The sequence below is a fragment of the Elgaria multicarinata genome, chromosome 19 (genome assembly GCF_023053635.1).
Source record: "Elgaria multicarinata webbii isolate HBS135686 ecotype San Diego chromosome 19, rElgMul1.1.pri, whole genome shotgun sequence".
In the NCBI taxonomy this organism is placed as follows: domain Eukaryota; kingdom Metazoa; phylum Chordata; class Lepidosauria; order Squamata; family Anguidae; genus Elgaria; species Elgaria multicarinata.
This window is the reverse complement of record NC_086189.1, coordinates 4,378,822-4,392,992: the sequence shown is the minus strand read 5'-3', so window position 1 is coordinate 4,392,992 and position 14,171 is coordinate 4,378,822. Positions and strand designations below refer to the sequence as shown.

Genomic DNA, 14,171 nt, shown 5'->3' with positions numbered 1-14,171 from the left:
TCCCCTGGTCACAGTCTTGTGGACTCCGCTGAGATGTATTGTATGTCTATTAAAACAATTTCTAAATGTGCATCCATACATGTAAATGATCGTAAGCGAATCATTTGGGGTGACACATTGCCTCGTGGAATCATCTGGGGCCACTTGAGTCTCCTAGGGACTAAACTCAGCATGCCTCAGGGGCGCTCTGGACTAGCTGCCAGTCACTGGCGCCCTACGTGAACCACGCAGCCCCCCCAGACCCCAAGGGCAGAACTAGCTGAGCTTCTTGGCAAACATTTTGCCCCCTTTCCACTTAATGTTTTTAAGTGTATTCATGTAAACAGAGCCATAATTATTTGGTTCGTCCATCTGTTCAATGTTTCTGAGATCAGAGAGAGAGAGAAAATTTTCATTTTCGTTTGTATTTTCCCCCTCTTGAATTCAGAACCCCACTTCACTCGGTGTCTTCGGCGACCGCCTAGGTCACCTATAGGGACGGGCTGCCCCTCGTGCGTCTAGCCTCCATTGCAGTGAACTGCCCTCTTCTTACATGCCAATAACAGTTGCGCCCCACATGTGCTTTTTGTGTGAGGTGGCGGGGAGCGTCTTGGTTGGTTTTTCACTCCTGCTCAAGGTCTAATGGATCACTCTATTGGGGACTGGGAAGGAGTTCTCCTCTAAGCTTTATAAGGGATAACTCCTGGGGAAATGCTCTGGCAATGGATACCAGGCATGGGAGCTCTGGAGTTTATATTTGGCAAAGGGTATCACAGAGGTGGGCTCTTAGCTAGTCGATGTCTAGGTTCCAAGACTGGCTATACGTTTTTGAAATAAATAAATAACAGCGGTGGAGATCCATATGACTCCCATGCTCAGGTGCAATATTCCTTTACATACCAGTTACTGGGAGCCATTGCAGGACGGGGATCCGACCTTCATATTCTGCTTCAATAGGTTTCCTGGAGGCATCTGGTTAACCACTGTGATGAGGGGAATGCTGGACTGGATGGACCTGTGGTTCAGGGCTCCCCAGGGGTTTCGTTTAGTTATTTTTCATTGTAAGGTGGAGCTTGACCAAGCCATCTGGAGCGGTTTGCTCCGCTTGTATTCTTCCAGGTTTATCCGTGGTTCTTTCCTTGTGGCAAATTCAGTAGCCTGGATTATAGTGGATTCATTGGCAAGCAGATGGTCAGAGGACCGCTTTGGGGTCCTCTAAAAGCATTTGGATCACGTTACGTTGCGTAACATTGTCTTAGACCTTACAGTGCTTATAAGCAGCTACTCATAAAATGAGGATTGAGTCATTTCTGAAGAAAGAGAAACATGTGTGTACTGGATGGGATAACAGCATGGGAAATGCACTTCCCACATGCTCAGACACACTTATTATTTCACATGTCCTTGGTTGGCACTGATGACAGGGGCTCTCTATCACAAAACTCTCTGTGGAGTTTTTAATTGGCAAAGGGTATCCCTTGCGAGTCCAGGTATACATTTTTGAAATAAAGAAATAGCAGAGGTGGAGATCCATATTATCCCCATTTTACGGATGAGGAGCGGAGCTTGCTTAAGGCAGAGGTAGGAGCTGAAAGCATCCTGCTCTCGTTCAACAGTTCCGCTCTGCTCTGAGTGCACGGCTGAGCACTTTGCATCAAATTTGAGCAGGCCTGTGCACAGTGGGTTGGCGCGTCCTGCTGCCTCAGCCAATCGTTTCTGGGGCTTGGCCTGGCTCAGCTGAAGACCCAACGAATGGAGTTGCTGCTTGGCAGCTTGGCTGCACCTCCGCCTCCGAAGCGAAGCCATCCCACGGCCTGCCTTAACCTGGAGCCACGTCTCGGCACAGGGAAGGCCCTGCCCCCCTCAACTCCCGCCAGATCTTCCTATGGCTCAGGATGCTAATTCCCAGAAGGGCAAGATGTCACCGTTGAGGGCAGGCGGTGGGCAGAGGCCAGGTGGCAGCTGGGCGTGGTGGTCTGCTGTGCCCTTTCCTGCGAGCTCCTGGGAGGGGACGCAAAGGCGAAAACGGCAATTCCATTTAGAGTGTATGTTTCCTCCGGGAATTACAAAGCGATTTCGCCTGCGCGAGAGGGTTTTCTATAGAAGGGAAAATAAACAGATGTTGCTGAAGCTGAATGCCATTAATCATCCTATAGCAATGAGTCAAACGGCTAAACAAAAAAGGAAAATTCCTTCAACTTGGGCCAAGATAATCACATCCCAAGTCTTGCCTCCAAACCGAACATCTCAGAGAGCTGAGGGAACGCCTGAGCTGAGCGGGTGATGGGTTCCCACAGTTGCTGGAGTCTCCCTCTATGGCTGGCTTCGAATCGCCGTCGCTTGTTAAACCACTTGCAACATGTGCCTTCAAAACAGGAGGTAACTGCCATGGCCTCGTGGCGGGTGGAAAGAGCCACAGGATAGATACAGCACTGTGGGCTGAGCCATGGGCTTTGGGGTTTTTTTGGTCATTGGTGCAGAATGTTCATGAACGTTCTATGCGTGGAGGGCACAGTTGCTGAATGCTGGAAAACAGTACAGTTTCTGTGAGGGAAGTGAAAGGTCAGTCCGGCTGGGGAAATATATATGACAGGGACTGTGAGCTATTGGAAGGAAAAAAGGGCTGTGGCTGCAAAGCTATAATGGGGTTTGGGGACTTGGGAGGAGCTGTAGAATTGAGCAGAGATCGTGTTCGATGCTGGAGTGCTGTGTTCCCGGGAACCCGCCATCTTCTCTTGGATATTAGTAGGCGGTTCAAGTGTGAGTTGGACCTGTCTTTCATTAACAGACTGACTCTGGGTGGAAAAAGACCATCCATGTGCGCAGGAGTAATAATAATATCCGTCCCCCACTTCTGTTTTCCCCATTAAAGTCATTGTAGTGGTGGATGCAGATGGGAAAAATACAAGGAAACGCCCCACCCCACCCCAAAATGACTAGCGGGGGAGGGGGGAGCAACCAGGGGGAAGGAACTGGATGATCTAATCCTCTAGGTCTTTTACTGGTGGATGGTTTTCGTTGTTGTTATTGAGTGCTGTCTCTGGGACACGCAGGGCTTCTGGTTCCTGGGGATGGGGGGAGGTTTTTAGGGCAAGGCGAGGGCCAGAAATGTGGAGGAAAGAGCAAATCCTTAAAGTGAAAGCCGCGGGCAGGGCCAGTGCCAGACTATTTTGTGCCCTAGGCAAGGCGAGCTACTTGCACCCCCCCCAAATTGCACGGAAGTCCGAACGTGTGCACCGAGTGGAGAGCTGGGACTGGCTCACTTCGATTTGGGACCGAGCCGTCTGGAATTCACCAGGACTTATAGAATCATAGAATCATAGAATAGCGGAGTTGAAAGGGGCCTACAAGGCCATCGAGTCCAACCCCCTGTTCAATGCAGGAATCCACCCTAAAGCATCCCTGACAGATGGTTGTCCAGCTGCCTCTTGAATGCCTCTAGTGTGGGAGAGCCCACAACCTCCCTAGGTTGTTTGCACTTCTGTGCAAACGCAACCCGCTATGCAGCCTGGCATCCCAATCCCCTCCACACATTTACTCGGGGGAATAAGGCTTCCGAGCAAGGAGGCATAGGCGGATCGGGCCGCACTGGTGCCTCCCGGTGCAACGCTTTCTCGGATGCAAGTCCCGTTGATCCACGCGCGCAGGATTGGGAAGCAGGAGAGTTTCCCTTGCGAGGAGTCCACAAGTCCTTAGCTTTCCTGGGGGAAGGGAGAGGGAGTCCCGCTTGCCCACCTGCCTGGACATCGCGGCCTGTTTGAGGAGAGAGGCGAGGCGACCTGGTGCTCTTTCCTCGGGAGTAAGGCAGAGGCTGGCTTGGGCCAGGGCCGAGCTCGCCATGTGCTTTTGCTTCTTCTTCTTCTGGCGGCGGCCTCCCGGCTCTGGGAGGGCGGCTTCCAGGTGGAAGTCCGAATGTGGAGCCACCCCCCCACCCCAGCGTCCCTGGCTTCGCTTCGGCTGGGCGGACGTTGGGCGCCATCTCGCCCGCCCAGGCCCAGCTGAATCCTCGGGCTGGGCTGGCTCACAGCCAACAACGCGTGTGACTGCTGTGCGGTGTGCGACGCCCCTCTTAGCTTGGCACTCTAGGTGGCCGCCTGAGTGGCCTGTATGGTAGCACTGGCCTTGGCCGCGGGACTCTGAGGACGTGGGTGAAATGTTGAGTGGGATGGGGGAGGCTTGGTCTGTCTTGGCACTACAGCAGGGTGCGACTAAGACATTTTCCTGACTGTGTTGAAGGACAAAATGACCCCTCCCCCCCTCATTCCAGCTGAATGTCATTTCAACAATGGTGACAAGGCAGCATCATAAGAACTTAAGAAGAGCCCTGAGCCCTCAGACCAAGGGTCCATCTAATCCAGCACTCTGTTCACACAGCTGCCCATGGGAAACCCACAAGCAGGACATGGTGCAACAGCACCCTCCTGCCCATGTTCCCCAGCAACTGGTGTATACAGGCTTACTGCCTCTGATACTGGAGGTGGCACATAACCGTCAGGACTAATAGCCATGGATAGCCTTCTCCTCCAGGAATTTAACCAAACCCCTTTTAAAGCCATCGAAATTGGTGGCCATCACTACAACTTGTGGTAGTGAATCCCATGGTTTAACTATGTACTGTGTGAAGATGTCCTTTTACAGTTACAAGATGGGGGATACTTGGCTCAGCAATACTACAAACGAGAAGGATCTTGGAATTGTTGTAGATCTCAAGCTGAATATGAGCCAACAGTGCGATATGGCTGCAAGAAAGGCAAATGCTATTTTGGGCTGCATTAATAGAAGTATAGCTTCCAAATCATGTGAGGTACTGGTTCCTCTCTATTCGGCCCTGGTTAGGCCTCATCTAGAGTATTGCGTCCAGTTCTGGGCTCACAATTCAAGAAGGATGCAGACAAGCTGGAGCGTGTTCAGAGGAGGGCAACCAGGATGATCAGGGGTCTGGAAACAAAGCCCTATGAGAAGAGACTGAAAGAACTGGGCATGTTTAGCCTGGAGAAGAGAAGATTGAGGGGAGACATGATAGAACTTTTCAAATACTTAAAAGGTTGTCACACAGAGGAGGGCCAGGATCTCTTCTCGATCCTCCCGGAGTGCAGGACACGGAATAACGGGCTCAAGTTAAAGGAAGCCAGATTCCAGCTGGACATTAGGAAAAACTTCCTGACTGTTAGAGCAGTACGACAATGGAATCAGTTACCTAGGGAGGTTGTGGGCTCTCCCACACTAGAGGCATTCAAGAGGCAGTTGGACAAGCATCTGTCAGGGATGCTTTAGGGTGGATTCCTGCATTGAGCGTGGGGTTGGACTCAATGGCCTTGTAGGCCCCTTGCAACTCTGCTATTCTATGATTCTATGATTCTTTTATTTGTCCTGCATCTCCCATCCATCAGCTTCATGGGATGACCCCGTTGGTTTGCAATTAGCTTCAGTCCATCGCCCCAAATCATTTTTAGAAGCTTTCTGAATAACATAAAGGCAGCCAAAATGATCAAGGGGTGGATCAACTCTGCTATGTGGAAAGGATCCAGCATTGGGGGCATTTTAGGCTTAATAAAAAAGCGAGTAAGGCGGCAGTGCAGCAGGTGTATAACATTCTAGAGGTGTATAACGTTATGCATGATGTGAAGATGCATAATACTAGAACCCAACAGGGTCATCCCATGAAGATCACGGGTAGGAGATTCAGGACAGATAAAGAAGAGGCAATTCTTCACACAGCACAGAGTTAAACTATGGTACGTGCCACCACAAGATGTCATGATGGCCACCAACTAGGGTGATTTGTGAAGGGGATTAAGCACATTCATGGAGGAGGCTAAAGCGATCCATGGCTACTAGTCGTGATGGGTATATATTACCTCCAGTACTGGAGGCACCATGCCTTTCGGTACCAGTTCCTGGGGAACATAGAATAGTAGTGTTGGAAGGGGCCTTTAAGGCCATTGAGTCCAACCCCCTGCTCAATGGGGGTGCTGTTACACCATGTCCTGCTTGTGAGGGCTTTGGTCGATCACCATGGGGACAGAAAGCCAGACTAGACAGGCCTTTGGTCTGTTCCACTACCGCTCTTCTTATGTTCTTCTCGGTTTTGGAAATCTCTATGCTGCCCTTTGGTATCACGTTCTCAAGATGACATACATAAAATAATTATTGTAATAAAAAATAATCTACCTACCGATATAAAATCACATGACCCAGCCTTTCCCCAACCTGTTGGTGACCAGATGTGTTGGATTGCAATGCCCATCATTCCCAGCCAACATAACGTATAAATAGCAGAAAGCATGTGGATATGCAAGAGCAACGTGGATAAAACCGCAGTTAAAACCAGCTTCGCCTTCACGGTAGAATGAAAAAGGCATGAGAGAGGTGTACAAAATGATGCCTGGTGTGGAGAATGTGGAGAGGGAGACATTTTTCTGCCTCTCCCATGGTAATAGAACCTGGGATGATGTCATGAAGCTGGTTGGTGGGAGATTCAGGACAGATCACAGGAAGTTCTTCTTCACACAGCGCATGGAATTCCCTACCACAAGATGCAGTGATGGCCACCATTAAGGATGGCTTGAAAAAGGGGATTGGATACATTCCTGGAGGAGACGGCTCTCAAGGGCTGCTAGCCCTGATGGTTATGTGCTACCTCCAGTATCAGAGGCAGTAAGCCTATACGCACCAGTTATATAGGGAACATGGGTGGGAGGGTGCTGTTGTACCATGTCCTGCTTGTGGACTGACAGCTGGTTGGCCCCTGGGTGAACAGAGTGCTGGACTAGATGGAGCCTTGGTCTGATCCAGCCTCAGGGCAATTCTGATGCTCTTATCTTTGCCTAGCTCTAAAGTAATCCCAAAAGCAGCGCTGGCTGTGCTTCTATGGGATGGTGTTCCATACACAGAGTGCCACCATCAAAGAGGGCTTCTCTTCACTCACAGCTGCCTAACCTCAGATGTGGAGGAAGGGGCAGGATCTTGAGCAATGATGTCAAGGCTGGAGCAGGGGAGTCTCACTGGTCTTTATGAAATGTCCGGGTCCCCTCCTCTTGCCCCTTTGGGCTTTGCCGACCAACACACATCCCCAAGAGACTCAGCTTCAGAATTTGGGTCCATGCTGACCCGTCACTCTCTTGCAGGCAATGGAATCACGTTGGAAGGGGCGGTCCCGTCCGAGCAAGACAGCCAGCCGAAGCCGGCGAAGAGAGCCCGGACGTCCTTCACGGCGGAGCAGTTGCAGGTAGCGAGCCCGGGTGGGTGAGGCAGGGCTCTCTCCGGAACCGTGGTGAGATGCGAGAGGCTGGCCATGTGCCCCATTACTCTGCCTTTCGTCCTCCCCTTAGGTCATGCAAGCACAGTTCGCTCAGGATAACAACCCGGACGCACAGACCCTTCAGAAGCTGGCGGACATGACGGGCCTGAGCAGAAGAGTTATTCAGGTGAGACCCTGGCAGCCCAAAGGACAAGCCCTGTGCCCTCAAACCTGTCCGGCCTGGTAAGACTGAGATATTTGTCTAGCCCAGCTCCTTAGTCTCCGAGAGCAGCCAGAGTGATGCCCCAGGAAACTTCCAATAGGGCACCGTGGAAATCTCAAGCCCATGTTGTTGTTGTTGTTGTTGTTCTGGGTTGTGGGATGTTCATCAACGTTCTGTATATGGAGGTGACAGTCACAGGATGCTGCCCAACAGTCTACTTGCTGTGAGGGAAGTGAAAGGGCTGTCTGGCTGAGGGTGGGGGAGAAAGAACCCATACAGAGCATGAGGGGTTGTTGGAAGCAGTAGAAAAGGTGGGCAAGGAAGCTAAGAATGTGAAGTTTCAGTAAGGGCTGATTTAAATGTCCAGCAAAGACACAAAGGGCCTTCTTAATCAGGCCCCAAAACCGGGAAATATTTCAGTTCATTTCGTTAACATGTATTTAAAACGATTGTTAGGCTGCCGTTAAGGAGGTGGCTAAAACCACTCGCACGTGGAAGGCTGTTGTGACCAGCGGAAACATTCTCTTAACCTCTGACCATTGGCCATGCTGGGTAGGGCTTATGGGAGATGTAGTTCATCGGTGTGGCGCCAGGTTGACCTACTTCACTGTGGGTGCTGAATAGAGGGAGGGGCAGTGGCTCAGAGGTAGGGCCCTCGCTTTGCATGAAAAACTTCCCAGGATCACTCTATGGCAGCATCTCCACGTAGGGCTGGGAAAATCCTGGAGAACCGCGGCTGCCAGTCCATGTCAACAACACTGGGCTAGGTGGGCCAATGGTCCGACACAGTAGAAGGCAGCTTCGTTCCTGTTTAATTCAGCCCTTTGTTTAGAAACATAAGGACTAGAATTATTTTTAGGGAAAGCACTATAGCTCAGTGGGAGGAGATATCCTTTGTGGGCAGAAGGTCCCAGGTTCAACCCTGAGCGGCGTCTCCAGGTAAGGCTAGGAAAACTCTGTACAGCACCATGTACATTGATGGTGCTATATAAATAAATAAATAAATAAATAAATAAATAAATAATAATAATAATAATAATAATAATAATAATAATAATCTCCTGCCTGAAACCCTGGAGAGTCACTGCTGCCAGTCAGTGTCGACAGTATTGGGCTAGATGGACCAAGGGTCTGACTCAGTATTGGGCAGCTCCCTCCATTCCTAGTAATTTGGAGTGTTTTTAGCTTGTTCCTCTGCCAAACAGGTTACCAGAGTATCTTACCTATAATCCGTAAAAGATGACCTCCCATTATTATTATTATTATTATTATTATTATTATTATTATTATTATTATTATCCTGATTCCCCTCTAAAATGTCCTTTTGGGGGTGGGGATTTTCCATGCTAGGTTTGGTTTCAGAACTGCAGGGCGCGACATAAAAAGCACACGCCCCAACACGCGGTGCCCCCGTCGGGAGGTTCCCAGTCCCGCATCCCTTCGGTGCTGCCTGACGACATCCACTATTCCCCCTTCAGCAGTCCCGAGAGGGCCAGGATGGTGACGCTGCACAGCTACATAGAAAGTAAGTGTTGACGCGCGCGCTTAAAGCGTAGCCCTGGATGGTGGAGCGCGGTGGCTGGGAGACTGAGGTGCGGATCAGGTCCGAACCGAACCTCTGCACAAACACCTGGGCAGTTTGCTGTCTGGCTCGCTGAGCCTCAGTTCTCCGATTGGCCTCATGGTGATAATACACCTCATTCTAACAAGATCATGTTAGAATGAGACGCTAAGGTGGCAGCTGTAAACACGTGTATCTGGTAGTGAGCCCCAATGAACACAGTGGGGCTTTCTTACAAATAAAAGTACACAGGGTGCTAAGCGCGGTCGTGCTGGAAGCTGGCGAGAGACCAGGGATTTCTCGGGGAAAGAAATGACCCTGTGAAAAGGAGATGTGAGTTCTGTGAAAGTTGGGGCAGAGAAAAACGTTCCCTCGTGGCGGCTCAATAGCGCACGCGTTGTCCTCCTCTGGGATCTGGAATCCTGCTTCACCTGCCGTTATGCCTCTGACCCCTGCCTTTAATTATCCACTGTGATGATGGGGACATCGTGCTTCCTTTGGGTACCGCGCATGTCCAGTGTGGTGCGGAAAGATGGCGGCGGGGACCAGAGCAGCAGTCACCAGCGCCTGCAGTGGGACGTATCGCGGAGGCAATGGAAATGGGCGAGGGGGTTGAGGGGCGCTGTGGCAGCTGTGGCCCTGCCTTTTGCTTCCTGTACGGGACAGGGGTGGTGGTGGTGGTGGTGGACAGATGACAACCTTCTGTCAACAAACCTTGTTAGAGGTTTGCTTTTTTTTCCTTTTCAAAAGGATCCCCAGCGTGTGCTTTTCTGACCCGTCGTGGCTCTCCCAGCCTCGACCCCTTTCTGGCTCAGTGCACGCGCGGGAGGCTTTCTTGTTAAATGGCAGGACGGGGACGGTGTGTCGGTCTCTGGCACAAAAGAGTAAGGCCCGACGCTTCCCTCTCATTCACAGGTCAGGTCCAGTGTGGGCAAATGCACTGCCGCCTCCCCTACACTGCCCCTCCTGTGCACCTCAAAGCCGACATGGAAGGACCCCTATCGAGTAGGGGGGAAAAGGTAACGCCTCCTTCGCTTTGACAATGACCACTGCTGCTTCCACGGTCTCAGACGTCCTCCCCTCTCATCCCATTTCCACAACACTTCCGTCACGAGACCTGAACCCAGTGCTTTGGGGTCCAGAAGCAAAGGCCTCATCCATTCTGGCCTGAGGCGGCCCAGCCCTTTCCCAACCCTCTCCATTTCATCCAGGCTCTCTTAGGCCGTACTTGGATCCCTGATTGGCTAGGAGCCTAATACCACGTTTCCTGGGCCAGAGGACACCATTCCTGGTTGTTCTGCCATCTTGCAGAAGTGGTACTATATTATGTACATCGGGTGAACGGGTGAACTTGTGTTGAATCATCCATCCCTGGGAAAATTCTGGAGCAGATTATAAAGAAGTCAATCTGTAAACACCTTGAAATCAATGCAGTGATTACTAGAAGCCAACATGGATTTGTCAGGAACAAATCCTGTCAGACTAATTTGATCTCATTTTTTGATAGGATAACCTCCCTTGTGGACTGTGGGAATGCTGTGGATGTCATATATCTTGACTTCAGCAAAGCTTTTGACAAAGTACCACATGACATTCTGATTAACAAACTAGCTAAAAGTGGGCTAGATGGAACAACTATTAGGTGGATCCACAGTTGGCTACAGAATCGGACTCAAAGAGTACTTATCAATGGAACCTTCTCAAACTGGGGAGAGGCAACGAGTGGGGTGCCGCAGGACTCAGTCCTGGGCCCAGTGCTCTTCAACATTTTTATTAATGATTTGGACGAGGAGGTGCAGGGAACGCTGATCAAATTTGCAGATGACACCAAATTGGGTGGGATAGCTAATACCCTGGAAGACAGAAACAAACTTCAAAGTGATCTTGATAGGCTGGAGTGCTGGGCTGAAAACAACAGAATGAAATTTAATAGGGATAAATGCCAAGTTCTACATTTAGGGAATAGAAACCAAATGCACAGTTACAAGATGGGGGACACTTGGCTCAGCAATACTACAAATGAGAAAGATCTTGGAATTGTTGTAGATCACAAGCTGAATATGAGCCAACAGTGCGATATGGCTGCAAGAAAGGCAAATGCTATTTTGGGCTGCATTAATAGAAGTATAGCTTCCAAATCACGTGAGGTACTGGTTCCTCTCTATTCGGCCCTGGTTAGGCCTCATCTAGAGTATTGCGTCCAGTTCTGGGCTCCACAATTCAAGAAGGATGCAGACAAGCTGGAGCGTGTTCAGAAGAGGGCAACGAGGATGATCAGAGGTCTAGAAACAAAGCCCTATGAAGAGAGACTGAAAGAACTGGGCATGTTTAGCCTGGAGAAGAGAAGATTGAGGGGAGACATGATAGCACTCTTCAAATACTTAAAAGGTTGTCACACAGAGGAGGGCCAGGATCTCTTCTCGATTCTCCCAGAGTGCAGGACACGGAATAACGGGCTCAAGTTAAAGGAAGCCAGATTCCGGCTGGACATCAGGAAAAACTTCCTGACTGTTAGAGCAGTGCGACAGTGGAATCAGCTACCTAGGGAGGTGGTGGGCTCTCCCACACTAGAGGCCTTCAAGAGGCAGCTGGACAAGCATCTGTCAGGGATGCTTTAGGGTGGATTCCTGCATTGAGCAGGGGGTTGGACTCGATGGCCTTGTAGGCCCCTTCCAACTCTGCTATTCTATGATTCTATGATTCTATGAAACTGTTGGCGTTTGGGAGATGCACACATCAAACACAGGGCCAAAATAGGAGGAAACCCCCCAATTTATCATCAGTTCATTAGATTGTGGTCTGGTCCAGTTTAAGCTTTGCCCTAACCAATTTGGGAGTGAATCCCTCGCTCGCACAGAATCTGACTCCATAGAAGGAAGATCCATCGTTCGGTGCTGGGGCGCCTGCTTTCATGCAGATGACCCCCAGTTTAATCCCCAGAGTACCTGAGGCAGCTTTGCGGGGCACGATCCGGAGACCTTGAGAGAGCAGCCGCCAGTCTGAGAAGCCAGTAGTGGGGGCCCGTACTGGGACAGCCCCAAGGTCTCTCCCAGTACGTGGCAGATTGCTTTGTGCTCCGCGCTGCCCCTAGAGGCAAGGAGGCCCTGAGCAGCGCAACCAGGGATCAGCTTCCTTGTGGTGAGAGGAAGAGCGCTGGAGGCTTACGGCACCTTTGCAACATTTCCCTCATTCACAAATACACAAACAGAGCATCAGTGGAGGCAAACAGCCGGCGCTCCTACGAGGCAGCAATTGATTCCTGAATTACATTTCTAGATCGCCCAATAGCTCAACCATTAGATCTCCAGGGGGAGCGACCGTCTCCTTCTCTCTCCAGCTGCCTCCCACCATCTCACAACTCTCTCTAGCTCTTCTCCCTCTCTGGAGAGGTGTCCCCTTCCCCAACCTCATCCAGAACTCACAGGCTCCCCTGGCCGTGAGCTCCCATCAGCTGACCATCCTGGGCTACTAACCTGCTACCTGTCTAGGGATGGTCAGGGAGCAGAAGAAACATACCTTCCTTTGGAGAGGCGTGGTCGGCCATTCCCACAACCCCCAGCCTCTCGCCCTCAAGAGCCCCTGGCCCTTTGCAGTGTGGCGCTTCATTTGCCTCCTCAGGAGGAGGGAGAGGAGGGGAACAGTTGCCTCCCAGAAGGCTCAGACTGAAGCTGGTGATGAAGCTCGAGGAATCTGGGCTGGGCAGAGACCCCCATCCTGGTGAAAAATGCACTGATCTGTATCCTGGGGAGGGGAGGATGGGCAGGCAGGCTCTCCGCCCCCCCCCCCCCGCCCGCCCCTTTGCAACACCATTCCTTTCCCCCAACGTTTGTCTATTGCTGGGTTTCTCCCTCTACATCGCTGAGTCCCTCTGTGCGGTTTTCCTGACAGGTCATCTTGTTCCAGTACTGACTGCTCACGCTCTTCCTGATCTCCCGGGGATGCCTGCGGTGCGGCCGTGCTGCTAAGTCACCTGCCGTTGGACCCATGGCAACCGTGAGCGATGGGAAGCCGCCTCTGGTATTCTGAGTCCCGTCGACCCATCTGGCACCTGGCTCTCAACCAACCTCCGGTAGTGCCGTCACCACCACCTGTTGAGCGCCTGGTTGTGTACTTCTGCCATTCCTCCTCTTTGGGACTCGTTGGCTGGCAGAGATTGCAGGGCAGTGCCCTCTCCGACCAACCCATGAAAGCCACGAGACCTGCAATCACTCCCAGAATGGAAGGAAGAGGGAAAGTTGGTGGCCAAGCTGTGGATGTGTCCATTACTACCAGTAAACCATACGGGGAAAAGAAACTGAGCCACCTGGGCGAAAGTGTTCCTTCTTATGTGTTGGTCACCGTTGATCTTAAACCCCTGTAAGAATCAAGTGAAGTCTACTGACAAACCTGCCCAGCCTTTGAACAGAGACCTGGAGGCTAAATTCTTTCTCCATTCAACGGAGTGTCACCAGCCGGAACTATGGACCTATGTCTTTCAGTTTTTTTAAAATGATCGGGTCTTTGACCTTCCCTGTCGGAAACATCTGTCTACTTCTTTGACAGGCAGGAGTTTGCAGTTCTGAAACCAAATGCCCGTGGTCTGTATTGGAAGGATCCATTCTCGTTTGCTCACAAACCGGCACGTACGCTTCTAACCTAACTGTCCAGCAGTACTGTGTAGGAGGAGAGGGGAATTTAAAAACAAACATGTTTCCAACTCCTAGGAGCCAGAATCAAATCATTCAGGCCCAAAGCTCTTCACAGAGCTAAGAAAATACTTAAATATTCCTTGGTGTCCAACTTTTTAAGGATCTGGCTTGGGGTGACCGGGTGCCTGGGATTTTTACAGCGCTGCAAAGACGGTTGGCAAAACCGGAATTTCAATTGGAGGGTCTCTCTTTTTACAGATAGGGCTCGGTGCTCTCAGGAAGAGCTCTTGCTAAATGGAGCCGAGAGTCAGATCCGCGGTGCACACAGCATGGTCTCCTCTGCAAGGCCTCAAGCTTTGCCCCGCCACAAATAGGGGGCCACCTGAGGCCCTGGCATGCAGACTGGCTCTCTTGTGAGAAAGGCCTCCTCGCATCTTATTCCTTTAGATCCAATTCTCCCCCCACCCACCCCACTGCCCCCATGCCATGCCATAGCTGTTCTCAGGGGACATGAGCAATTACGTCAGCCCCTCCCTGCTG

At 51.0% G+C, this 14,171-nt stretch overlaps 1 protein-coding gene across 1 annotated transcript in view; it reads left to right on the top strand.

Moving 5' to 3' along the window:
* LHX6 (LIM homeobox 6) overlaps nt 1–13,648 on the top strand; it is a 34,054-nt gene extending 20,406 nt beyond the window's left edge. The window contains exons 5-9 of the mRNA XM_063144521.1: nt 7,107–7,207; nt 7,311–7,406; nt 8,793–8,967; nt 9,919–10,022; nt 12,892–13,648. Of these exons, the coding sequence (XP_063000591.1) occupies nt 7,107–7,207; nt 7,311–7,406; nt 8,793–8,967; nt 9,919–10,022; nt 12,892–12,912 (497 nt within the window). The 3' untranslated portion in view covers nt 12,913–13,648. The remainder of the gene's footprint in view (nt 1–7,106; nt 7,208–7,310; nt 7,407–8,792; nt 8,968–9,918; nt 10,023–12,891) is intronic.
* Nucleotides 13,649–14,171: the final 523 nt, after the last annotated feature.